The following is a 27,945-nucleotide window of genomic DNA, read 5'->3' on the forward strand; positions in this document are numbered from 1 at the left end:
AATATAAATCACGCTAATGTAAATTAATCACCTTTTAAACAAGTTACCAAGATTATCAGTATAATTATTCCTGTCAAATCAACGCTTGTTAGTAGTTGTGTGCACATCCGACAATGGACCGCATTTATCCCTTACATACCATTTAGATGTGCATACCTTTAGTCATTAAGTTATTAGACGCAAGCAGTGTAATTTTTATGGTTGTATGTTATTTGTAGTTTGTGTTTCGTGAAGAAAAAGGTGACAATTGCAAACCCACAATTTACAATCTGCAAGTGACGACTCTTACTTTCTATTTCACAACGATTGGTTTGATTGCCTTACAGTAGTACACCCTATGTGTTTTAATCCGGTTAGCTTACGTCGGGAATAAAGGTGCAGTAAATCGTACCGACGGTAGTGTTACTAGCGGTAGTATTAGTGCGAATGTAGTGTGCACGAGCCGATAAAATTCAGTGCGTGATAAGTGTGTTCAGCGGCGTTTTGGCAGCCATCATCGCTACCGATGTGTTAAAAGTGAAAGGAAGAGCGAAATAATTTGATCACGGCCCCGAAAGAGGAAAGTTAACGCTTCCTTTTCGCACACCGTTTTCATTGTTCAAGTGGTGTAACATAAAGGAAGCCCCAAAAAAAAAACATCACCGATTGCATCAAAACCCTACCATCGAGCCACAATTTGTCGAGGGGTTAGCGAATTTCGACGTTAAAAACAACCATTCCGCAGGTGGTTCGATACTGCTGGTGGAGTAAAATTGAAAAAAGTCAACGAAATCGATGCTGCCAAACAGTGAACAAGAGCAAATGATCCTTCTTCAATGAGAGCAGTCCCCGGATCCGAGCAACTGAAGCAGGAGTTATCACCATGAGGACCCTCGACCGACCAGCAGCCAGTCTGCTTTGGTCAACATGCCTGTTGGCCTTGCACTTTACGATACCAGCCACCGATGCCGCCGGTAAGTGTTCCACCTTGCAGTTTATTTAGTTCGAACGATTTTGGCCACCTTCTGTGGTCGTAACGCGTATTAAACCGCTACCAACGTACAAGGATTATCGATCCGTACGGTCGGTTGATCGTCTGTCGGTTCGATTACGGCAAATGATGCAATTAGCTGAAAGTGACATTAATCGAAACGAAATGGTAGTTAAAGTGCTTGCTGACTGTTTGTACATCGACGAGAGAACCAAGCTTGGTGCCATTGTTGAAATCGAATTTACGCACAAAGTTTTAACGCACACTCACTCACCCAATGTGTATCGTTTTAACGCCGACAAGTTTAACTTTTTTTCAATATCAGTGTGTGTTTTCAGATATTGCTTTTTGCTGACATTGATAGCGCATTTTTTTGTATTCACAACCAACCAACCAACTTGTGTTGTAGTACTGAATATATTTAAAATAAAATTAATTTAATGATCGATAAAAACATGAACCTAAAACAAGCTGCTTCAAGGTGCACATTTCTCATTCATCGAAATGTCTGGGAACATTACACTTTTGACAACCGTGATTTTTTTTATGATGAGAATGAAAAGGCTTACACTACGGTTGTAAAGTTAAATTTGGCAAATTGGATAAAATTTCATTGCGTTATGAAATTTCGTGCGCTTTCAATTCCATGTGTGCATTTCTTTCATGATCAGAGCTTGACATTTACCAGGATATTAAAATCTACCTTCGAATGAATGTTTCACATTTCAATCTGAAGAAATATGAGTTATCAGCAACCGCCCAACACATTTTACCAGTCAGTAAAAAAAACAGTGTTATTTATCGTCATACAGAACTAGTTGAAACAATTGACAACATGCTCGCTCGTTAGTGATTATAGATTATAAATCATTTGTGTTGCAAAAGTTCGCTTAATTTATTCGTTTTCGCATTTCGGAGTTGAAAGTTCATTTCGGTATTCGTGAAAAGTCATAATCCCCTCCCTGTGTGACATATGATCCAAAGAGTAAAAAGATTTCTGTAAGACCTTTTACGCTTTGTTTCAGAACATCCCAGTGTATGTAAAGTACATTTATTTGCCTTGCATTTACGATGCATTCCATCGCCGATTATCCCGGATGTGTACGGTGAACGTTTTTTTTATCAAGATGGATTAACCCATCGACGGCAATTTATGTACTTCTCGTATTCTTCTGATGCGTGTACGATTGCTTTATGGAAGGCTACCCCGTCTGTAACTGTCTCTCTCAACAAGAAAAACAATCGAAACCAACTACTAGACTGTCGTACTGAGCAGATGTTCGAAGTAATCGGATGCAGTGCCTTTAATCGAACTGCATTGATACATGGCTTGGCAGTACAACAGACAGTACAGATATTATGCAATTGTTCAACAATGTTCCTTCGTCAACAGACAGCTTTGAACATCATTGTACTTATCGGAAACATCGCATGTCATCGTTGCACGTTGGTTGTATTTAATATTAATGCACTTTTTGATTCGAATTAATTGACGTTTTGTTGTTAATTTTCTAGATGATTCGATCATCAGTTGTCCTTCACAATATACTTATCGTGTAAAAATGCTTGGCAAAAATGTGTGTTTTTCTTTGTTCAAAAAATCACATACAACAAGAAAGTTCAAAGTTGCAACAATGTTCGCTGCGACGATCGATGATGCATCGATCCGTGGAGAGACCTGCGTCGGTGCATGTCACCACGCAGTAAATCATCAACCCCATGTCAAATCGAAACGTTCGGTTGGTTATGCATACACAACGTCCATTTTGACCGATGGCTATGCAATTTAACACCTTGTAAGGCACAAGCCACAAGCGATCTCGGCCAGCGAAAAGAGAGCTAATTAAGGTTTGCAATCGCAAATAAACGTCGTCAGCTGTTTCGCACAGTGTACCATCATTCTGGTGCGTTTGGCGTTCTACATATAGATATAATTTGAATTCTAAACGACCGGTGCGGACGAGCATCATTATGCGTCGTCTAATGGGATCCCATCGTTAGAATGTCGCTGCTGCTCACGTTTGTTGACACCTTCGTCATTTCGATTCGCCGTGTAAGAAGGGATCAGTTGCACTGCGCTCGGGGGGATCGACTTAAGAGACTTTTGTAATAATTATCATTAACCGCCAATTACTCACCATCAAGCAGTGCAAACGTGTTTAAGCTATGATTTATGGAACTGGCTTACACGGCTACCTGGTTTGCTCCAAGGTTGACATTGTTTAATCTGCAAAGGAATCTTACGTTCGGAATGTTAAGTAGCATAACGCATCGTTTACATAGGAAAAGTTGTGTTTCGACTATGGAACGATATGCGAACATATTTGCAATAGTAAGCTTGCAGTTTGTTCACACTGTTGTAATGCTTACTTTGAAAAAAAGTTCTTTTTTAGGTAATTTTTATGTGATGAATTTCCCAGTCGTATTGCTTGGAGACTGGATTTTAAAGGTTAAACTAAATTAGAGAAAAATTCAGTTCAAACTCGACCTGCGATTTAAAACGAAGATGATGCACGGATTTCCGTTGCCCGAAAGAAGGACATCACTTCGACTGGCCGTGACAATAATAACTACCTTTCCAACGTAGCACAGTGTTCAAGCTAACTTGAACCGGATGGAACAAATGGTCGGAAGAGGCTTCGGTGAGGTTTAGAAAATTTATGCTGAACAGCTAGTGAAGAAGCGTTTGCTGCTTCTGCTGTAGCTGATACTAAGTGTGATGATATAATTGGGCAGATATCTTGATTCGTTAGCTTCCAGCAAACTGTAATCGATCCATGTGAGGAACGATCAATCTTACTGACATTCACCGACTTATGCCTGAGCATTAATGCAGATCTGATGGATTGCTATACAGCAGATTGGCGGCTAATTGGGAACGGTACTGGAAACGGTTGGCCGTACCTTCGAATGCTTTGTCCCGTTGTTGTTGTCTAACGGTAGGGTAGAAGTCCTTCGACCGGAAATCAAACCAACCAAATTCTAGAGAGCCTATCACAAATCTTGCGATTATGATCTACTCAATCGGTCGTGAAATGAAACTGAAAGAGATCTTTGCAATTTCCTGGTTGCAGCTAATCATTTCGATCAACTAATTGGTTCCCACCTGATTTTGAAGCTGCATTAAGCATTACCCTGCTGCCTAAGCTATTCAAATGGAATAGTTTTTTGTCTTCTCTCTTACACCAAACTGCAACTCATTTGTCTTCATTTGCCTACCAACATTTCCCACGCTGTACAGTGCTCCATAGCCTTGATCAAACATTTTTGTGGGAGCTCGGTTGGGACATAAATACTTCACTTGCTGACCACTAAACCGCATACGTCATTGGTAAACGCGCATCCGGATCGATGAAGCTCAAGGCTTTGGACTACAAGACAGAAAGCAAGGAGTTTGACTATCGTCCGATAGTTTGTATCTGAGCATTGACTGATCACGACAAGGACACGAACAATGGCCAGCTTACTATCCACATGTGATTAATACAACTATTAATCTACATTACGAATGCGTTTTTTGTTAGCTTTTACCTAATGAAAATTACAACGCGTTAGTGTGAAGCTGACTAATACGTTACATGAAAAGGCAAGGTTACATGTATATGTACTGTTGTGTCCAAAACACGATACTCGTATTGCGTTGTGGTAGATGTAAACAGATAATCGAATTCCTAAGGCGTTCTTTTTCGCTTTACATGATGTACTGTGTTTATTGAAATCCTTGTAACAGCTTTTCCTTAATGATTTAAGCCGCCTAAACTGATGTGGGATACTTCTTGAAGTCTTGATCTAACATTCAAGATAAATAGCACATTCAAATTAACGTTGATGAGTGTACACTTAGATAAAAGGTTAATACAGATCATTTCAAAAATATAAGACCACACTGTTTGTTGTGGTTTTTGCATTTTGATATTTGAAAAAGTAGATGAGTTCATAACGATGTCCTAATAAAGCATGTTGTCTTTTTAATATGTAGTCTAAGGCTGCTAATATGGTTTAGCGTATGTTGAAGGGCAACGAAGCCAATCCGTCGGACATCATGTTATTTCATTATTACATACATTATTTATACATTCTTACATGAACATGTCCTAAGTAAATATCGCACTGTAATGTTGTTAAGAATAAACAGTACATTTTCACATCAAACACAAAATATGCAGATTCGAAAGCTATAATTAAATTTATTCCATCCATTGGCCTTTCACCAGAGCATGTCTAGTTTTGAACGAATGCTGCAACGAGAGATAAAAAAGACACTTAAATATTTAAAATTAAATTGAACACTTTATTAGACTTCAAACATTTTTTTTTTTTTTTTTGCTCGGTTAGAACGGCCTGGCCGTATCAAGACTTATTTTACCACGTAGCAGGATAGTCAGTCCATGCTACGGGGGGACGGTCCTAATGGGATTTGAACCCGGTCCCTGCCGTGTGAACGGGCGCCGTTTTTCACATGCACCACCGGGCCGCCCCACTTCAAACATTTATATGAAATTTAAATTTCATATGATATAAATAAATGATCGCAAGTTGATCAAAACTCTTGGTACTGGCGAACCACACCGTTATCAATTTTGGCTTTGTATTCATATACTTTATTTTAATATCATGTATTTTTGAAGAATACACTTCTTTTCATGTATTAAGTACACGATCTGTTATGATTCATTACATTGAACAATCCAGAAAATTTCAGATGTCCTAATGTTTTGAAAAGCACTGTAAAATCTTTGTTGTGATATATTTTGATGACGACCCTCGAACTGGTCGTCAGAAGACCATCCTATGGTCATTTTTCTTCGTCTAAACTATCGTGAGCAAACGGCAGTTCAGGGTCATGGCTACAACAGTGTGACTAATCTTGGTTTCTGAAGTATTTACTCTAAATCCATCGATACTTGAAGCGATCAATATCAGTAGCTCGTCTTTGAGTTGAAATTAGTTTGAGTGTATGTCTGTTTTACCTTCTTGCCTTTGTTATTACTTTTCATCATTGCCCTTTAGTCCGATGGTGCATAGAAAATCACAAAACCGTGGACAAGATGTGAAGGTTACTCCGGTGGCTTGAAGACGCGTTGTCTGCGGTATGCTGCAATTGTTTATTCAAATTAGTTGCACATTCAACCAGGCCACATAAAAAGAACGAATTGCCAACAGCACGTCACGAAGTATAGAAGCTTTGCAGAACGGCTTGATGAATAGCATTAATCAATGAAGCTTCTTCAATTCTTACTTCTAAGGCAAAATTTAACGAAGAAATAGAATTGGTGGTGAATAGTATTCGATAAAAGAAGCTTACTAAAATGTGTCCGAGTAAGATTTTCTTTCTTACCGGTCATCTATATCAGTGGTCCCCAACCTATGGTCCGCGGACCACTTGTGGTCCGTGGCCTAAGTAGAAGTGGTCCGCGGAAGAAATTTTCGATCGTTGGACCGATTATTTTAACACTTTTCGTTTACCATTTCAAGCGTTTTTACGTGACGAAATCATTCTACGCTCCTCGATGTGTTAGATTGTGGACAATTATAATTTTTACTAATGTTTTATTTCAAAAATCGGCTTAACAACGATATACATACATTACGAGTCCGTTCATATGCGGCACATGTGGGCCGCGATATACTTATGTCGAACAAAAAGTGGTCCGCGGTACTAAAAAGGTTGGGGAGCACTGATCTATATGACCAAATGTTGATAAAATCTTTACGTTTCCATAAAATGGGTAAATATTTGTTTATCGATGATAATCTTTTATTAATATATTCTCCCAAGGTCAATATTACCATAGAGTCAAGTTTGTTGTTTGTAAGATTTATGATAGTTCACCGAAACTTTAGAAAGCACCTCTTATGGTTCGTTGAGCAATTAAAATTTCCGTGTAAAGTATTCACGGGTTTTCAGATACATTAAATATATACACCTCCTAACATTTAGGTATTTTATTGAAAAATTTAATTAGTTAGGTTTTTATTTATTTATTTTAGTAAATTGTTATATTGATTGCAGTTCATTAAAGTAAATTTAATATTCACGTTTAATTGGCAATACTCTTTGCGTAGAGCAATCTTTTCCAATTTTGATTTTTTTCCTTATTCCTTCATTGTACTTCGCCACGATCTTTTATGTGTGCTTATTAAATTTCCTGACAGGCTCACTGCTCCGCCCAATAAATGAATACTTAATTATACGACCCAAAGATTAGCTCTGCTCATTATGCTATCCTGTCTTGCGGGAACGGCTTAAATCTCTATCCAATTAAGTTGAGCAAAAAAGTGCCCACTCACTCAGAAGTTTCGGGCATTCGTTTGGGATTTTTTTTACTCCAAAATAAAACACCACTTATTGAATTATTTGGACATGCAAGAAGAAGCTGACCGAAAGATGGAAACAGAAAAGACCGGTGTATGGTACGAATAACAAACACGATTACAATGTCGACTTTAAATTTCACTCATCCATGCGAATCGATTCGTCCATTAATAGAGCAAAGAACCTAGCCACGAGTTGCCAGTGTTCTCGTCGAATAAGACAGGGTGACCTTGAGAACGTTTACTAGAGATGTACATTCCATCCAGTCGATCCTCTCGACACAGGGATACTGGAACGCACGTTTGAGAACCGTGACCTGTCAGACAGGATCGTCCGTCTTTGGTTAGCCACATCCGGGCTGGGGGATCCGAACCGGATTCGCACGAATATGTATCGGCATCTCGCACGTCGAGAGTACTTAACGCTCATTCCTTTTCGTGTTGAAGCGTGTAGCACGTGTAAAGTTGGCGCTGTTTGTTGAATAAAAATAATTGAAAACAAAACAACAACAAAAAACCCACACAAACACAGCACACCACAAACGTTTAGAGACCCGACAGCATTAGCGAAACACCAACGAGCACATTGGTTGATGCGCCAAGATGTACACGATAAACGTGCACTTGCCAGTTAAGGAATTGCATAACCCGGGTGCACCGGATGGTGGCAAACCGACGCGAGAATGCGCTGCCATTCCGTGTGCGCGTTGTTTAATTGTGGCGATGAGGTAACGCTCAGGGAATTGTTAATATCTGTGCAAGGCTTTGCGGAATATCGAATATGCGAATACGAAACAAAACTGAAGATATTGGACATTCCGTGAATTGTTTTTGCCCATTTTGTATGAACAAATACAGATTCAGGTGTAATTAGCAAATTATCTGCACCTGCTAACAAAATAGCAAAACTGTTGTGCAATCGAGAATTTATATAGTTTTTTTTGTATTCTAAGAGTCATGGTTTCAGTATGGACTCTTAAAACATCGATTGCGTTAATTCCTGAGTTCAACACTGTTTAAAATTCTCAACACTACGTTGTCAGTACAGTTGGCCGTTAAGGACAGAAAATTTTAAAAACATTTTATACCTAAATTAAATTAAAACTTTTGTGAGATAATAGTATTAGGTATATTAATGAAATTTATGACTTATGATAGCGCAACTCAAAAACCATTCACATTTAAATGAAATTCACAGAAATAAAAGTTTGCCGAAGGTGTCAGTAAAAAAGTCAAAAGCTCACTGACATTTGTAATATTTGAAAGCTTTCTTAAGAAATACGAGTGAAATTGTACATCGTATTAAATTTTTAATGAACAAACGTTCAACACAATGCTTATACACTGACTATTTGGAGTAGATGAAGTAATACAATCATTTAAAGATTCATAGCTACACAATGGCCACAATCTACAGACTTGAAGAAGACAGTAAAATGACAAATTCAATCTCTACAGCAGCTGTACATAAATGCTAAAAAAAAATCCATAATGCTTTGTCTTTTCTTTTTGAACTCTGTGGTGTTGGGCGGCTCTAAAGTATTTGTCGCGCATCGTCCGTAGCTCGTTAATTACTCCTTTTAACGATTGTCTATGATGGCTATAAAATAAAAAATAAGAATCTTATCTTGCTCTATTCTAGTGTGGTATGGCACATAAACTTAAATAAATCTTTTTGCATGAGTATGGGATAGAACGTTGACAAATTTTAAGTAATTATTAGTAAAAAAAATGTGTTAAATTAGCATTATTATTAATAGAAATAGGTCGCCCTTCATGTACCAATAAATAATATACCCTAATGCAAAGCGACATTTCGATCGTAGCATTGCAAATCTTCAGGACATTACCACTGACGGGATTGCTAATAATTACCGTTCTCGCAGCATCCATCTGTGCCACCTGCTGCACATTTTGGCCTTCAGATGGTTTTTAATTAACTTCGTAATGCACCACCATGTCCGAAGCCGTGCGCAACTGGGAGCTTCGTTGGAATTTGTCCACAGTTATGACAAGTATCTCGATTAGAGGTATTTTAACGAACGCCGGTCGAAGGTGGACGGAACCGGATCTGTTCACCTAATGGTGGCACATTTTGTCTGTATCCCTTTCCCTTCGTCTGCTACCGTCCAATGTCTATATATGGAAGTGTCATTTTTTGCCTTATTTTTTGTCTCTTTCTAGACAAAAGTAGACTTCTACGTCTAATTGAATAGAAACGTAAAGCTCACCGATTCAAACTGGCGGCACATAAGATCTTTCTATTGCATCTTTGCACACCGCAAATCGAACCGTTGAATGCGTTGCCATGCGTGAATCAGGTAAATCGAACGCAGTGGCATACTGTACTGTATTTGCGAACAGTTGTGAATGTGCCCCGTTCCTTTACGTGAATACAGATCACTGCAAAGGCGCGCTGACCTATACCCTTCGGTGGCACTTTGTAAGCTGAGCTTTTTCGCTATAAAGCATCACCTTCCCAGGGCCGTGTAAGGGACCGAGCTATAAGTGAGTGTTGGCATAAAAAGCATTCACCACACTCCTTTTTACGAGACCGATTTAATGGTCGCACAATAATAAATGCGCTGAAACATATTTTTTTATACCACCAGCTATCCTAATAATTGAGACATAATCGTTGATCTTAAGACGCTTCGGGGGGTGGTTTGAGTATGAATTGGATTTATTTTATCGACCGGCTCATAATGATTAAGAGTTGAATCTTTATGATTTCTTTCGGATGGTGGAATAACGAGAGAGTCATCATTTAGCTCATACCGCAACGTCGTTTTTACTGTATAGCCGTTATTTATTTATTTTTGAACTTTTGAGCTTTTCGAGCCTTTTCTTTTATATTTAGAGACAATATAAAAATCTTATCAGTAACATAATAGTTTTAATAATAATTCGATCATGTTAACAGGCAAATATTAGCTAGGTTTAAATTTCCCTATGTTCAACATCAGTATTTATAAGATTACGATAAGAGGTCTGGGCCTTCTGTGTTAAATAAAAAAACATCGAAGTTCTCGCCATATGCAAGATGCTATATGGGACCATCTAAAAAAAACAAATTTGCCGGCAAGATCCATCAACTCTCCACCTAACGAACTCGTCCAGTACAATAGCCATTTACGTCATAATGTTGGCCACTTCCAAATACAAAGAACCGGACCTTGCGCATGTGTGTTCTGGGTAGCTCTAGGGGAAAAACAGTCGAAAGAAGGCGGGTTAAAGCACGTGTTGATCTTTAACACCTCTCGTATCTCGTATGTGAAAAGTTATTTTCATCAATATGCATTCTTTATCCTCTAAAAAAACCGCACATACTCATGTAGTGTATGGATCTACTTTTCCATTAGATTTTAGAATGTATCACATTCCATCGTGGCAGCTGAATGTGCGTCCTATGATGTTGGATTGAGTCTAATCATCGTCATAGGTCTTAACGGTTGGTATGGTAGCACGCGACCACCAAACCACTCGATCGACGGAAACAAGCGAGATGTAGCTATTGTGCGAAACCGTTGAGAATACGTTCGCAATAGCTTCGTGATTGACGGCAATTCAAATTTTATGATACGCGAGATACTTCAATCGTTTTAGAATTGTACTGTGAAGTTTGTGTTGCTCGTTTCCTCATTTCATTCTTTGAGTGCCTGTTGAATATCGTGGGATTGAACACAAGATTTATTGTTCATGTTTTTCCGCCTTAATCTTTGATTGATTTCCCTTCGTAATGGCGTTTGTTTAAAAAGACTTCTGCATTTCGATTCTAGCGCCGAGCAATATTTGTGTAAAAAAAGACATAAAACTAATTTTATAACCAACAGTACTAATACTTACGGGTGGTCCGAATGTTATCTGTGGATTCTATTCCATTTTCGAGGAATTGAAAATCTAGCTGGTAGATCCTAGAACCCTTTAGCATTGGATTGACTATTTTCTTCTAGAATTTCGCTGCTTCATTAATTTCGCTGTCAAAAAACACCTCATTCGAAACCTATTTTGGCTATCTTCATTATGCCTTTTACGATCGTGTTACAACCGTTGAACGACCAACACGTCGTCCAATCTGTAGCACCTGATCAGTCATTCTTTGATGAATGATCACAACACCAGAAAGCTTTGCTTTCGTGACCGGTCACTATCGTACGATCAATTTGGAACGTTTTTCATGTTTTCACCGCGAGGTAGAGAAACAATTTGCGCTATCGCAAATTATCCCCGGTGGCAGGCGGAGAAAACAATCAGTAGATATAAAATAAACTGGTTTAACATGTTCTTCGTTCGTACCGAAATTTTCTGCCACATCTTACGCACTAAAACGTTCCAACAGATTTATTCAATTGGTTGGTGGGAGTTGCATCGTGAGCCTATGCCTATAACACTGCTCCCACGCTATGTGAATCACTTGTTCAGCGTTAAACTCTCGCCCACTGGAAATATGGTGTTGTCTACTCTAGCTATTCATCTCAATTTTAAACACCATTTCTCCATATATGAGACAATACAAAATGAAGGATGTAATGCGTGCAGAATAAAGTTTCCATGAGTGATGCTTTGCTTGTTTTGTGCAAAAAAGTCTTCTCTGTCGGATAGACAACAAATTCGAAATAAAATAAAAAAAAATCAATTATGTAGAACTATTATGTGGTTCAGGTCGATATACATAGCATATAGTATCGATCCATCTGTTTCAACCAGCTAGCCTGGTTCGTGACGACGAGTCTGAACTCGTGCAATTATCGCGTATTAAGTGAAAGGCAAATCTCGAACCAGAACCTGATTCCATGTTTCATTTGACCCTTGGAAGCACGCTGTGTGGATGTCCACAAAACTGTACGTAGTTGGTGTATGCTGCTGCTACCAGGATCGTGTCGCTACGCATGCAAGAATGACCCGACCGTACATTTAAAAATGGTTGAAATCGTTGCCCCACGGAATCCGGTGCCACAACTTGTCCCCGATTCTACACGCCCAATCACTTGACAGGCTTCCAAACTATACCCTAGATTTGCATGCGTACATCGAGGTCTGCGAGATTCGTCCACATGCAGAACTATTCGTCTGGACCGTACAGGACCAGATGCGGGACAGGACCTGTGCCATTGGTGTTCGTTAGTTTACTAACTGTTTAATGGATATAAATCAACCGACACGATCCAGCGCGCATACTTGCGTGAATCGATTGGAGTATTCACCAAATACTCGGTACCAATCCAATAGACTATTCCTGCCTTACTTATTGGAACGTGAACGAGAGCCAATTTGGAGCTGCATTCGTAAAACCGAAAGTCATCATAGGAGAGCCTTGTTTGGAACGAATGTTCTGACAATCTACAGTTGATCATGTGAGCAGTACAGTAGACTGATATTTTTTTCTTTCTTTACTCACAAACACATTGAGGGCTTGGGGCTATATTATTCGTAGGTATCTATCACTAACGATGGGAGGACTTGCTCGCGGTGATGCCAATTTTAAGGTGTGATTTTGGATAAAAGCCTTCAATCCTCGCTTCTCACATAATGCCGGCGTGACAAAGCGAATGGGAGGAGATCACTGGTGCGGTTGGATATGAGCGAAATTGATTCTTAATTGTTCACCGCCAAATGAGACACTGTTGCCATTTTGATTGTGTCAATATATTTGCCTAACAGGATTTATAGCAGTTACGTTTTGGTTTCGAATGTATCAAAATATTTTTAGTGTTTTTTGTTTTACATACATTGTTTAGGTTGTTTTATCAATTTTTCTTAATTTCTATTAGAACGGCCAGGCCGTATGACTTTATTTTATCAAACTTATTAGCAAATAATTTAAAATTACTTATCCGACATTTAATGTATTTATTTCAATTTTTAGTACTGATTATTCCAATAGAACATTTGTGACATAACCTGAAGAAGCTATTGTAAATTTATTAATTTAGCTGATGGATCTCCAAATTACGGTCCGAGGGTGGCGTCTGGGCGGCCCTTAATGTTATATTCAAAAAAATGGCAAAGACTCTGTCTTCTTTAAATAAAGTTTCAATATTTTCCTGATGATCGGATTATTACAATAAAAGCTTATAAAATAGCGGTTCATAATAATTGTATTAATGTACTAAATAATATGTTTATGGACATTATTACCACGAGAGCAAAGCGAAAACAATTACAATCATCCGTGAAATAGTCAAAATGGACCATTTCAAACTCAAACAAAGTCTGCAGCTTCAAAACCAAATACCCAGTAACGATTGTTGTCGATAGATTTGAGACATTTATCGCAACAAATCTCATATACGACAAAGTGTTTAACAGTTATTGTGTCCCAAACTGCATGTTGCAAAGAAATTATTCTCCAATTGGTATTATTTATTTCCTTTCTTAGATCCTTGTGATTGCTCTTTATCCTAGCTGTAATTGCTCTAATAAAAGGAATTCGTGATGTTGTGAGAAACTATGAGAATTAAAAAAAATATTTGTTTGCTACAGCAATAACTCAAAATTAACTTTTTTTTTTTTGATTGCGTCGATTTTAACATCCGTTTTATTTCCTTTGTGTAAGACGAAAATCCTCTCAAGTCAACGGATACATTAATTCTCACGTCTGTGGAACTGCTACTAGTGTGCCTTATCCCGGATATTACATACTGCTAGGTGGAATACTTTTTAAACCCCGGTAGCACCTAAGAAGGTATAAATACAAAAGTCGTAATTAAGCCAATCCAAATTGATCCGCCACACGAAGTTCCCAAGCACAGTACCAATGCTTATACCAGAATATTTGCAAGATTTTCAAGCGTGTCTTCAGACGGTTCGCCATTGTTCTTTTTGTTCTTGCATTATTTTTTTTTAAGTTTTACGATTTCGCAAGCCTGGAGGCTTAAGATAGTCTCACGAAATCTGTCGTGTTCCATCTGACTAATCAAAATTTATCCCACCTCAAAGAACGGAAAGAATTATTCGTTTGTCCGAGGAACGAACGTGCCCGGTGATGAAAATGAACTTAAAAGATCTTGTGCAAATCAAGCACACCGACCCAAAGCCCAAATCCCGAGGGCTCACCACAGATGAGAGAATGCTGGCAATGGACACATCAGTGTGAGGTTATTAAAATCCGACTACTAAGGTCACCCCTAACTATGAAACCGGCCATCTATGCTAAAATCCAGTAATCGGACCATTCAACCTTTTCGGACGATGAGCGGTCAAAGTTGGGGTTACTCGCTCACTGTTGCGAAAACATATAAACTTTAGTTTGGAAGATTTACGATCAGATAATGCGAAACATTAATCAACCGATATCGGTGACATGGAACAGTAAATTGTTCCTTTTGTGGAGACATTGCCAAAATATTATCCATTCTCTGCACACCTTGCACATACCACGGCGAACGATAAGACTCGATCCCTTACAGAGTAGGATTAGGTTTGGTAGTTACGTGTGCTGAACAATTTCATGTTTACTGCTGTAGCGATGAAGATAAACTGCTTATACGACTTAAGAAAAAAAAGGATATTTTTCCCATATTGAGTCATCGTGAGTGTCCTGAGTGTTGCTCAATTCGCAAAGGTATTACCCTTTCCTTTCACTTACCTTGACCCGTTCTCACGATCAGATGTTGATCGTCGGGTTTACGGTAACCTAAGTTTTAACCAGCAGCCATTTGCATGTCGTACCGGCTACATCTCGATCGAAAAATCTAAACTGACCCATTCTGCATAAAAAATGTCTCAATTTCATTATGTTTCCTTTTTCTCGTTTTCAGAATCCAGTTTGATGAGCCATGTCGAAAAACAGCGCTACGACGGATGGTACAACAATCTGGCCCATCCAGACTGGGGAGCTGTCGGTAAGTAGTACGCGCACCACCTTTTATTCATAATTTTGTGATTTATCACACACGGCTAACTGACAACCCGCACGTAGCGCAATCACAGCGGGGGTTTCCATAAAATTGCCCTAAAATTGTTACAAAAAAACACAGATACACCCCAGTACGGACTTATCGTCCGTTTCAGTACAAACATTCCGTTGACAGTTTGGCTTGTGCACTGTACTTTTACGATTCCCAGACTTAACAGGGTGCTTTCATATGCCTGTTGTGAACCGTAAATGCAGATATATTGCGGTATGTCACAGAGAATTGTACAATTTTCGTAGCGATCGCTCAATTTTTGAACACTCCCTCTCAGCGGGATATCTGCATTGAGCTGTAAAACCTCCCGCGTAGTTTCGAAATGGAGATTGGTCCGTAAATCCGAATATTATGTTTGTTTTATTACATTTTAAGCCTCGTTCACTTATATTCTCAGGTCTCCACTTTTGATTGGAATTTTCGCTGATCAGTTAATTCGCCTGAATGTAGATGTAAATTTTAATTATTTATGATTATCGGTCATCAATGTTGGGCGAGGTAACACTGATCACGACAATTGATTGCATCGCGCTACGATGCGGGCACTTAAATTGTTCTCAATTTTCCCATCGTTTCGTCTGACTAATTAGTAAACGTTGCCGTGTAGTACTTTTGTACTGGTCGCAAGTCATGTATGTGAATATTTTGTTTACACAATGAAACACAAAATCCGGTAGATAGTGTGAAAATAGGAAGGCTCGATTGTGCTGGTATCGGAAACAGTCTCTCGCACAAATCCGATACCAAATCCCATCTATACTATTTTCCTGTAGCAAGTACTGACTATCTGGATAAGTGGTAAGATGAAGTCTCGTAAGCCTGTTATTTACTGAATCTCAAAATACTAAAATTAAGCTCAAAAACATTCCTAGCTAAGTGATACAATGTTTTTTTATTTATAAATATTTAATATTTATAATTTTATTATTATGATTTTTGCCCTATTGTCACCACCGCTTGGTCTAATATTTAAGTAAAACTATATGGTATTACAATTTTTATATTCAAACAAGTAATTAATATTGTAACCAATGTCATTAAATCAGGTGTCTCAAAACCGTGCATCCAGGTAATATAGTTGAAATACCACCACAGTCTGGTAATCAGTTTTGATAATAAAAACTAGTATCAACGTCTGAAAAAGAAAATTGTTTTTCTGCTCATTTCATACTTCTCATAGTCATACCACACATAATCGATTAACCCATTCGCACAACAAATCTTCGTCCATCCACTACTAGCACAATACTAGTGGCACGTGAGCACAACCCACCGGCAAAGTCACGCGACCTGCATGTGCATGATGCCCTGCAGTGTAGTGCAAAATGTAGCAAAAATGTTACCTGCTGCTGCCTCATGCACACCCTCATGTCACAAACTTCGGTCCGTTAGCAAAGGAGTTGCTCCAAACCATGCATCATTCGATGCCATGCTAGTCACCGGCTGTTTGACGTGCAGGTTCGATCAGTTCAAACGCCCATTATACTTGGTAGAGTACGAGGATCGAAACGGCCAAGCTGTCTGAGTGTATTTATCGGGGGGGGGGGGGGTTAAAATTCAGTGTGACTTAATTGGATTAAGCATACCAACAGTGCAGTGGTTGTTAACTTTGTCTCTATCTCTAAACCCTCTCTTTTACGCGCATTGACATTAATACCCTTGGTGCATTCTTGGATCCGTCTTCTGCTACGGACCCCTGGACAGCTTTTAACCACAGCTCTGCAGGATAGATGAATGGGTGGATGGATGGATGGATGGATGGATGTATGGATAGATGAATGGTTTGCCTTGATATGGTGCACCCTCCTTAGTGCACTGTGCTGACTAGCAATGGGACGGTCCATGCTTCTGAAACTACTGACGCAGCAGGAGGTACCGGCACTAACAACGTCCTACGGAGCTCGTTTTGTTTTGTGATCGGCAACAGCGGCAGCTACTAAATTATATGAATAATACCTCACAGCGCGTGCGTGTTCAAGCATTGGTGACACGCAGTCCTAGTTTTGATGAATGGTTCAAAACATTGTCGAGGCACCTGTCGCAGGGATACATATTGACGAAGGAATTTAAGCGAAACAATAATGTATATATGATATCTATACGATGTTTTGTTATACATTGATAGTACAGTTATATGGCAGTATTTGTATTTGGTCTCATTACGCAAACGTAAACGTAATAAATTTGTTAAATTAAATTTCATATTGCGTACAATAAATTTTTATTCATGAATATTTCCAAACTTTAAAGTTATAGACAACCATGTTATACAAGGTACTGTGATTCAAAGCAAATTATAATGATATGATGTTCTTCACTTCCACAAAACAGTAGCTTAATTTTATACGAATATCGAATATAATATAACAAGTAAATCACGTAACGTACTATCTTATAACATCCTAACGTATTATCTTATATATGGGCGACCCGATGGTGTGTGCGATAAACGACGCGGGTTTCACACGACAGAACTGGGAATCAAATCGCATCCGAACCGTCCCCCCGTAGCAAGGATTGACTATCCGGCTAGGTGATTAAATTATGTGTAGTAAGCCAGCATTGGTCGGCATGACATTCCGAGGTCATTAAGCCTAGAAGAGACTATGTTATAACGATCCTCTTCAATACGCAACATAACTATCTTCTTCTTGACGTTACGACCATTTCTCATGCCTGCCATTTCTGGCTTATTACATTTATTTTGAACGTAGTCGGTGTAAGTTCTTACTATGCGGGATGCGGTATGTCCGGATAAGCTATGAAACACCATCGTCACTATTCGCCTACAACTACCTGTAACTATACGAATGTTATTTTTAATTAATCTTAGAACTTACTCATCGGCCACTACATCCGCTTTCCGGTCTATGCCCGCAGAAGTCCGATAAATCCCTCACGGTCAATCACCGTCATCATCCAATCCGATATCCACCTTTCTGGAGAACGCATCAACTCCATTATTCCAACTCTGGAATAATATTATAGGGAATCCTGCACTGTTTTTCCACACATAAATAGCCAAACATTCTTCTGAGCTTTCCCTGTGATACCCACGTTTCGCCAGTTATGGACAAATTCCATTTGGGCAAGTCCATCTGGTCCAAGTATTAAAGTGATGACAGGTGTTTTGAGAGTTACTGTTTCCTCAGACTGTACCTTTTGGCAGCCAACAACCTAACACGTATCTCAGCATCACTGTTGTTGTCGGTTCTGACCTTTCACTCAAGATAGTTGAAATTTTGAACTACTTCAAAAGTCACCTCGAGGTGACCTATCTGTACATCACTCCTGCGTAAGTCTAGATTAGTTAGCAAGGCCGCTGATGGTGACATCATCAATTTGTTTTTTGCCTTGTTTATCTTAAACCCATGGTTTTCAGTAGTCTGCACTATCTTCTGATAACCATAACCATAAAAGAGCCGTAAACCATTTATATATAAATATTTCATCAGTGTTTGGCAGGATCTGTATTGACTTATAGAAGATGGTCCACGAAATGTCCACCTCTTAGTCGCGGTTGACTCCTCTCCTTGGTGCAGACATTTCGTGGTAACAAAGGGTGAGAGTTTTCCATCCATCAACACCTAACAGGTGACGTTGGTTATTATCATTCCTACAAGTCTGATAAGCTTGGCCGGGATTCCAAATGAGCTCATTGCTTCGCATAGTTTTACCCTTCCTATGCAGTCTTATTCAAGATCTGTCGCATGGTGAAGTGAAACTGAGAACCCATAGATAAAAACGATTTTGAACGAGTTCTGAAGAAATGTGTGAATAACTTAATAATTTAGAGATAAAGTATAAACTTGCAAAAATAAATAATATACGTATTTTTTATATATATAATTAAATATAGATAAAAATACATTTTGTTTTACTTTTAGTACATTACAACTTTTAGATTTCATTATCTTCTTCTTCTTGGCTTTAACGACCTTACAGCAGGTCACGCCGGCCATTTCTGGCTTACTAGACTTATTTTTACCACGTAGCCCGATAGTCAGTCCTTGCTACGCGAGGACGTTCCGGATAGGATTTGAACCCGATCCGACCGTGTGGACTGGCGCCGTGTATCACATGCACCACAGGGCCGCCCCACCCCCGCAGATTTCGTTATTTTTTATGATTTTTTGTTTTTGTTACAGGGAAGATATTTTTAAAATTCTTTGTATTCCAATTTCTTGTATACGGATAAGAACGGTCAGGCGATACATCTTAATAAAAATAATATTTTAACTTTGAATTGCTGTTTAACGTGCTAATCGCGAAATGATGAGTGTTTGAAACGATCATTGATTTATTTTTTGCTAGATTTTTTTTTTATGTACAACGTTTTTAACAACCATCACTACCCTTACAGTGACCTTGCTTTAGCAGATCTTAAAGGTTTAAGCTCTTAAGCGAGCGAATTCCTTTCCTGTGTGATGCGGTTGGCCGGCAGCTCCGCTCATCTGGATAGACGTTCAAATTCTGCACCAAGCTTATTGCATTATGAAACAATTCACCCGGTCGCAGTCATTTATAAAAGTCTGAAAGAAATAATTGATGGTCTGCTCGTGGCTGACCTCGAAATCAAATTTAAGCTCATGTTGGACGTGCAACCGATATGACTGGTTGCATGTAGATGTTTTGTTTTGTACTTCTTTTTTTTTAAGCAGACAGCTTTCTCAATTCCTTTCGGCGGGACTTTGTGCTAAAATGCTTATTTCCATCCAATGATCAATTTACCATCTTGTGTGATCGTATCGATTTCTTCTCACCGTCAATCGACAATACAAAACGTGTCTTTTTCTTTTCAGTTGATTGCTTCCATATAAAGAATACTGTATTGCCAAAAATGGTATCAATGCATTGACTGCAGTTTCTTGAGTAGATGAAATAGTTGACATTTTTATTTCTATTGTGTTTCGTACCTTATTGGATAGTTTTGATGGATGCAATCAAGGTTCATTGCGATCATGAAAAAAATCCTCAAAAATACTACAAAAAATCTTCTTTTGCACTCTGTCGTTGTTACTGGCTTTTACGTGTATATGTAATTTGAAAAAAAAGTTTTTTTTTCGAAAAAACTCTCACTTGTTTTTTTTTATTCAAAATTAAACATAACACTTGTATGTAGTTAGATATTTAAAATTGTTTTTGCTCCTCAATTAGTGAGTTGTCATTAAAGTTCATCCTGTTTAGTGGACGATAAACATGCATTATGCATGTTTGTTACGATTTTGACCCCTCAGGTGCCAATTTACTCGCTCGAAGTTTAATTATTTTTATCACCTTGCTGACACATTCGACGCTAATCTACGGCATTGATCTAGATACCTGCGTGTCTGATAAGGCCAGCACTATTGAATATGTAACAGTGGCAAGAGTGTAGAAATTATACGAGAATTTATATCGCGGTTAGAAAAAAACGCAAGCCACATACACATGTTCTGCATTACTCATTTCCTTTTTCTCCATGTTTCAATGTAGCACGAACGAGGTGTGATTAATGCAGCGTGTTTTAGACGATTATAATGAAGTACCATCATAAAGTTTTTGTGTATAGTAACAAATGTTGACGGAGCGGAAAATGAAGTTGTTTATGCACAATAATACTTATACCATTGGTCCACACGTGTTTCGCTTAGAAGTTATGACACGAACTTACAGCATAGTTTTGCATATGTTCTAGCAGATTTACAACACCAATTATCGTTGCATAGTTTAAGGCTGTGTTCACCGCGACGTCGGTATCTGTTTTCTTTCCCCTTTTCTTGGTTTGTTCTAAACTGTTCTTCGGAAGTTTCCCCACGTTAGTTACATTTTGTAGAAATATTCAAATTATGGTCCGAAAACAGACAGAAACGCGTGTCATACCAGCCATAAAGTAAAACCCACCAGGCAGCTTAAAAATCCAGGAGCCAGAGTGCATTTGCACTTTACGCTAATAGCACCCTGTTGCTTAACCGAACCAAAGTGCCGTCTCCATCATCAGCGGAGGAACCGTTAATGGACAATTTAGGAATAATTATTATTTATGAGCTTGCCATTGACATTGAACAGCTTCCGTTTTGAACTTTTTGCTGCCTCGCCATCCTGACGGCTTCACGCTCACTTAGCGAATGTCAGCCACTTGCTCACTTCCATAATTTCAACAGCACTAAAGAAATCATCATGCATTAAGCAAGAACTATCCCTTAAAATATGCTAATTAGCGCAAGGTACAAGCAATTAAGCTGAGCGTTACAGGGAAAGGTGATACAAATCGGTGTTGCAGCATTGTTTTGTATTTTGTGAATGGTTTTAGAAGTAGTTACGCTGGTGTTACCATTCTACGATTTGAAATGGTTGGGAAATATGCCAAGAAAAACGATTTTTTATGTTTACTTTGGCATTTTGCTAATTGCTTAATTTATATTAGATTTTTGCTTTGATAAAAAAGTAGTAAAATCGTAGTCAGTTTTAGTAATACAGTCACATTTGTATTTATGGAGACGCCCAGTACTAAGAAAAAATTTCATAAACATGAAAAATGAAAATTAATATGTAATTTAAGTAAAATTGTATTTGATGCACTTTATTTAATTCATAAACTTTTTTTATTAATAACGTTTATTGTTTTATTTTTACAGATAATCACCTGACAAGGAAAGCCCCATCGGCGTATTCGGACGGTGTGTATGTGCTGGCAGGTGCTAATCGGCCATCGCCTCGCAAGCTCAGCAGACTGTTCATGCGTGGCACAGATGGTCTGCCATCGATGGAAAACCGTACCGCTCTGCTGGCCTTCTTCGGTCAGGTGGTGACTAACGAGATAGTTATGGCGTCCGAATCGGGCTGCCCGATCGAGATGCACCGTATCGAGATCGAGAAGTGTGACGAGATGTACGATCGAGAGTGCCGCGGTGATCGATATATCCCATTCCATCGTGCGGCCTACGATCGCAATACGGGCCAGAGCCCAAATGCGCCCCGCGAGCAAATCAATCAGATGACGGCTTGGATCGATGGAAGTTTTATCTACAGTACGTCGGAGGCATGGCTGAATGCGATGCGTTCGTTCCAGGACGGTGCACTGCTGACGGACAAGCAGGGTACAATGCCGATAAAGAATACGATGCGGGTCCCACTGTTCAACAATCCTGTGCCGCATGTGATGCGAATGCTTAGTCCGGAACGACTTTACTGTGAGTAGCCTAAATGCTGTTCAATTTGTTAATCAAATAAACAATAAAGTCTCTTTTTATTCTTTCAAAAATCAACAGTACTAGGTGATCCTAGAACAAATCAAAATCCAGCCCTACTCTCTTTCGCCATTCTTTTTCTGCGTTGGCATAATGTTGTGGCCAAGCGAGTTCGCCGTCAGCATCGGGATTGGAGTGATGAAGAAATTTTCCAACGAGCGCGCCGCGTGGTGATCGCTAGTCTGCAAAACGTTATTGCCTACGAGTACTTGCCTGCGTTCCTGGACAAGGAGATACCACCGTACGATGGTTATAAGGCGGACACTCATCCAGGTGTAAGCCATATGTTTCAGGCGGCTGCATTCCGATTTGGACACTCTTTGATTCCACCAGGACTGTTTCGTCGCGATGGTCAATGCAACTTCCGTCGAACAAATATGGACTTTCCAGCTCTTCGACTTTGTTCTACATGGTGGAATTCTAATGTATGTTGGTTATTCAACAAAACAAAACAAAAAACTAAGTAGTTCTCATAAAATTGATTAACTTATTTCAGGATGTGCTGGACAATACGCCGGTAGAAGAGTTCATTATGGGTATGGCATCGCAGATTGCCGAAAAGGAAGATCCTCTACTGTGCTCGGACGTACGAGATAAATTATTTGGTCCGATGGAGTTTACGCGGCGAGATCTTGGCGCTTTGAATATTATGCGCGGTCGTGACAATGGGCTTCCAGATTATAATACGGCACGTGCAGCTTACCGGCTACCGAAGAAGAAAAATTGGCGTGACATCAACCCACAAGTGTTTGAGCGGCAGCCTGAACTGTTGGAGTAAGTGTATCACTGATGTCAATGTTTACGCTGCAGAGGTTTCTTTATAACGCTTATCGATTGCTTAATCCGACAGGCTGTTAATCAACACGTACGATAATCAGCTGGACAACGTGGACGTTTATGTTGGTGGAATGTTGGAATCCGATGGAAGACCCGGTGAACTGTTCTCAGCCGTTATAATCGATCAGTTTGCCAGAATTCGTGATGCCGATCGGTTCTGGTTTGAGAATGAAGATAACGGGTGAGTAGTGTGTGTAGTGTAATAGCGTATTTCAACCGTTAATATGACATTTGTTTCAATTGATTATTCTAGTATATTCACCAAGGAAGAAATAGCCGAAATACGGAAGTTTACGCTTTGGGACATCATCGTCAACAGCACGGACATCGAAGGGGATGAAATTCAGCGTGATGTTTTTCATTGGAAACAAGGTGATCCTTGTCCGCAGCCTGAGCAACTGAACGCAACTTTACTGGAGCCATGCAACTACCTCGAAGGATACGATTACTTCTCCGGTTCGGAGCTAGCGTACATCTACTCATGTGTCTTTTTGGGTTTCGTGCCCATCCTATGTGCCGGTGCCGGATACTGTGTGATCAAGCTACAGAACAGCCGACGACGCAAACTGAAAATCAAACAGGAAGCCATGAAAAACACTGCCAACAGTAAAGTGTCCGTGGAGAAGATGGTAGCTCGCGAGTGGTTACATGCAAATCACAAACGACTGGTCACGGTGAAATTCGGACCAGAAGCGGCAATCTACACAGTCGATCGCAAGGGAGAGAAATTACGCACTTTCAATCTGAAGCACGTCGATGTGGTGACTGTGGAACAATCGCAAGAAAACTACAAGGCAAAGAAACCTTACATTCTGCTCCGTGTGCCAAACGATCATGACCTGGTGCTGGAACTGGAATCGAACTCCGCTCGCCGGAAGTTTGTGAAAAAGCTGGAAGATTTTCTTGTGCTGCACAAAAAGGCTATGACTTTTGTTGAATCGAACCGTGATCTGATGCTGGCCAAGGCCGAAACTCGTGAGCGTCGTCAGAAGCGACTTGAGCACTTTTTCCGCGAAGCTTACGCACTGACATTTGGTTTGCGGCCAGGAGAGCGACGTCGCCGCTCGGATGCATCGCTGGATGGTGAAGTAATGACGGTGATGCGTACCAGTTTGTCGAAGTCAGAATTTGCAGCAGCGCTTGGAATGAAACCCGACGATATGTTCGTTCGGAAGATGTTCAATATCGTTGATAAGGACAAAGATGGAAGAATATCCTTCCAGGTATGTGCTGTAAGATAATATGCTAACTTAAAACGTAACTTTCAACATGGATGTCGTTGTTTGTATTTTAAGGAATTCTTGGAAACCGTAGTACTGTTTTCCCGGGGAAAGACTGATGATAAACTAAGGATCATATTCGATATGTGTGACAACGATCGAAACGGCGTGATTGATAAAGGAGAACTAAGCGAAATGATGCGATCTTTGGTGGAGATTGCTCGAACAACGAGCGTTACTGATGAGCAAGTAAACGAACTGATCGACGGCATGTTCCAGGTATGGATCCGACGGCAATATTTGATTAAATAATTGGCCATTAACTTTTACTTTTTTTATCTCCTCAGGATGTTGGTCTAGAGCACAAGAACCATTTAACCTACGAGGATTTTAAGCTTATGATGAAGGAATACAAGGGTGACTTTGTTGCGATTGGATTGGACTGCAAGGGTGCTAAGCAGAACTTCCTCGATACATCCACCAATGTGGCTCGCATGACGTCGTTCCAAGTTGAACCGATTTCAGATTCACGCCGTCACTGGGTACAAGAAAAATGGGACAGCTATACGACCTTCCTTGAGGAGAATCGTCAAAACATTTTCTACCTTTTCCTGTTCTACGTAATCACCATCGTATTGTTTGTGGAGCGATTTATTCGTAAGTATCACATTCGTTGCTTTGCTGTTTATTGTTCGTAATCATTATGCCTTGTTAAACTTTTCAGATTATTCATTTATGGCGGAGCATACTGATCTGCGGCATATCATGGGTGTCGGAATTGCAATAACACGAGGATCTGCTGCTTCATTGTCATTTTGTTACTCGCTTTTATTGCTCACGATGTCGAGGTAGGAATGTCAATCATATAATGATGTATTATTACATTATGGTAATAATCATTTTTTTCGTCCGCAGAAATCTTCTCACAAAGCTTAAGGAGTTTCCCATCCAGCAGTACATCCCGCTCGATTCGCACATTCAATTCCATAAAATCGCAGCCTGTACTGCGTTATTCTTTTCGCTGCTGCACACGGTGGGTCACATCGTGAATTTCTACCACGTATCTACACAATCGATCGAGAATCTCAAATGTCTCACGAAAGAAGTGCATTTTACGTCCGACTATCGACCCGACATAACGTACTGGCTGTTTCAAACCGTCACTGGCGTCACAGGGGTAATGTTGTTTGTTACCATGTGCATCATATTCGCTTTCGCCCATCCAACGATTCGCAAGAAGGCGTACAAGTTTTTCTGGAACGCACATTCCCTGTACGTGGTTCTGTATGCATTGTGTCTTGTGCACGGACTGGCACGCTTGACCGGTGCGCCTAGATTCTGGCTGTTCTTTATTGGGCCCGGTATTGTGTATACGTTGGATAAGATCGTCTCTCTACGCACGAAGTACATGGCACTGGATGTTATTGAAACCGATCTGTTACCGTCGGACGTTATCAAGATTAGGTTCTACCGTCCGCCGAATCTAAAGTATCTTTCCGGCCAGTGGGTGCGGTTATCATGCACTGAAATAAAGCCCGAGGAAATGCACAGCTTCACGCTCACATCGGCACCGCACGAAAACTTCCTCAGCTGTCATATCAAGGCGCAAGGTCCATGGACATGGAAGTTGCGCAACTACTTCGACCCGTGCAATTACAACCCGGATGATCAGCCGAAGATACGCATTGAGGGACCGTTCGGTGGGGGCAATCAGGATTGGTACAAGTTCGAGGTCGCTGTTATGGTTGGCGGTGGTATCGGTGTAACGCCATACGCATCGATTCTGAACGATCTTGTGTTTGGTACCAGTACCAACCGGTACTCGGGAGTCGCCTGTAAGAAAGTGTACTTCCTGTGGATCTGCCCGTCGCACAAACACTTTGAATGGTTTATCGATGTATTGCGTGATGTGGAGAAAAAGGATGTTACAAACGTACTGGAGATCCATATTTTCATCACTCAATTCTTCCACAAGTTCGATCTTCGAACTACCATGCTGGTGAGTAATAATGGTTTACAAACTTTCTGGCATAACTGGAAGCAATTTCTTTTGACACAATCTTTTATTTTTCCAGTACATTTGCGAAAATCACTTCCAACGTCTTTCAAAAACGTCCATGTTCACCGGGCTTAAAGCGGTGAATCACTTCGGACGTCCTGATATGTCCAGTTTTCTCAAATTCGTACAAAAGAAACATTCATATGTGAGTGCATTTTGTCAATAGTGTAGTTAAGAGCATTAATTATATCTGGTTCTACCAATTGTAGGTGTCCAAGATCGGAGTCTTCTCTTGCGGACCGCGGCCACTCACAAAAAGTGTTATGTCGGCTTGCGACGAAGTGAACAAGAGCCGCAAATGGCCATACTTCATACATCATTTCGAAAACTTTGGGTAAACAGTGAAGCTTTTAGTACACCGTCATCGTTCCGTCCTCATTACAATATCCATAAGCTATCGGTTAACCATTACGCACATACACATTCTCCAATCGATCAAAGAGGAGATTCATTTGCTCACTGTAATTTCGGAAGCAAAAAGTGGTTTGTCGATTATTTTTATGTTATAGTTTCGAGTGTTTGTCTGCGTTTATGATTGTATGTGAAGCTTTCGGTGGGCTGCATCGTTAATGCGAACGATGGAGCATAGCAAATAGCAGTTTCAGTATTTACAATATTCTCGTTCGATTACTGCCCCATCAAACGAGTCCGTTTTGTTCATTTTAATGTTAGTTGTAGAACGTCCAGCTTTTGATCGCAACATCTCCAGATCACTGCCTTAAAGGCATATTTATTCCACTTCCATATGGAAGAAAGTATGAAACACTAAACATAGCTACGAGAAACTGATCAATAGTCCATTCAGCTCACCAACGGCAATCATTTTGATTAATATGGTTTTGTCCATTCGAAGTTCAACAACAAAAATTAGTAATAGGTATCTCTACAGGCGTATGCTGCATACAGATCGATACAAGCAATATTCACACGGTAAAGTACCATTTCATAATGCGTGATATTACATATACGAATAATCGCAACTATTTGCTAGCATAAGAAAAAGATTGGGCTAGTTTCGGTTTTGTTCGCAGGTGGCTTCTATTAGGAAAAGTTTCGCTTAGTGCAAGTAATTGCTGTTCTAACGATCTTACGCTGGTTTACGTTTATTCTTACCAACTGCCAGAATATGTACCTTTTGCGTGGTTTGTACAGCTTGTCACAGTACAGTGTAGCCGTTTGGGTTTTTGTACCGTTTTATTTTCGTCAATATGTATGTTGCTCAAGCTCTTTTATGCTGGCCTTTATGGAATAAGTCATTGCTGTCTTTGGCAAATAAGTAAACAAACAATGTAAATATGCATTACAATCATTGCTGTATTTATTATACTGTGTACACAACCGATAAATATAAGCATTTCAACAACAGTACCATAAGAATTATTGTGTTTTAATAATTATTTTCTTT

The 27,945-nt window shown here is 39.7% G+C and overlaps 1 protein-coding gene across 1 annotated transcript; it reads left to right on the forward strand.

The window, feature by feature from the left end:
• LOC125775114 (dual oxidase) lies at positions 1-27,908 on the forward strand. The gene is made up of 13 exons (XM_049445602.1): positions 1-953; positions 15,046-15,129; positions 21,813-22,367; positions 22,446-22,849; positions 22,921-23,198; positions 23,275-23,442; positions 23,515-24,484; positions 24,557-24,760; positions 24,829-25,138; positions 25,206-25,329; positions 25,397-26,480; positions 26,557-26,685; positions 26,750-27,908. Exons 1-13 carry the CDS (start codon positions 863-865, stop codon positions 26,876-26,878), a joined length of 4,530 nt encoding a protein of 1,509 aa, XP_049301559.1. The 5' UTR covers positions 1-862; the 3' UTR covers positions 26,879-27,908.
• The last annotated feature ends 37 nt before the right edge of the window (positions 27,909-27,945 follow it).

This window comes from Anopheles funestus, chromosome 2RL, assembly GCF_943734845.2.
Source record: "Anopheles funestus chromosome 2RL, idAnoFuneDA-416_04, whole genome shotgun sequence".
NCBI classification, from domain to species: domain Eukaryota; kingdom Metazoa; phylum Arthropoda; class Insecta; order Diptera; family Culicidae; genus Anopheles; species Anopheles funestus.

Coding starts and splice junctions, on each gene's coding strand:
- LOC125775114 (XM_049445602.1), top strand. CDS start 863: ATGAGGACCCTCGACCGACCAGCAGCCAGTCTGCTTTGGTCAACATGC. Junction 954..15,045: donor ACCAGCCACCGATGCCGCCG/GTAAGTGTTCCA, acceptor TCTCGTTTTCAG/AATCCAGTTTGATGAGCCAT. Junction 22,850..22,920: donor CTACATGGTGGAATTCTAAT/GTATGTTGGTTA, acceptor AACTTATTTCAG/GATGTGCTGGACAATACGCC.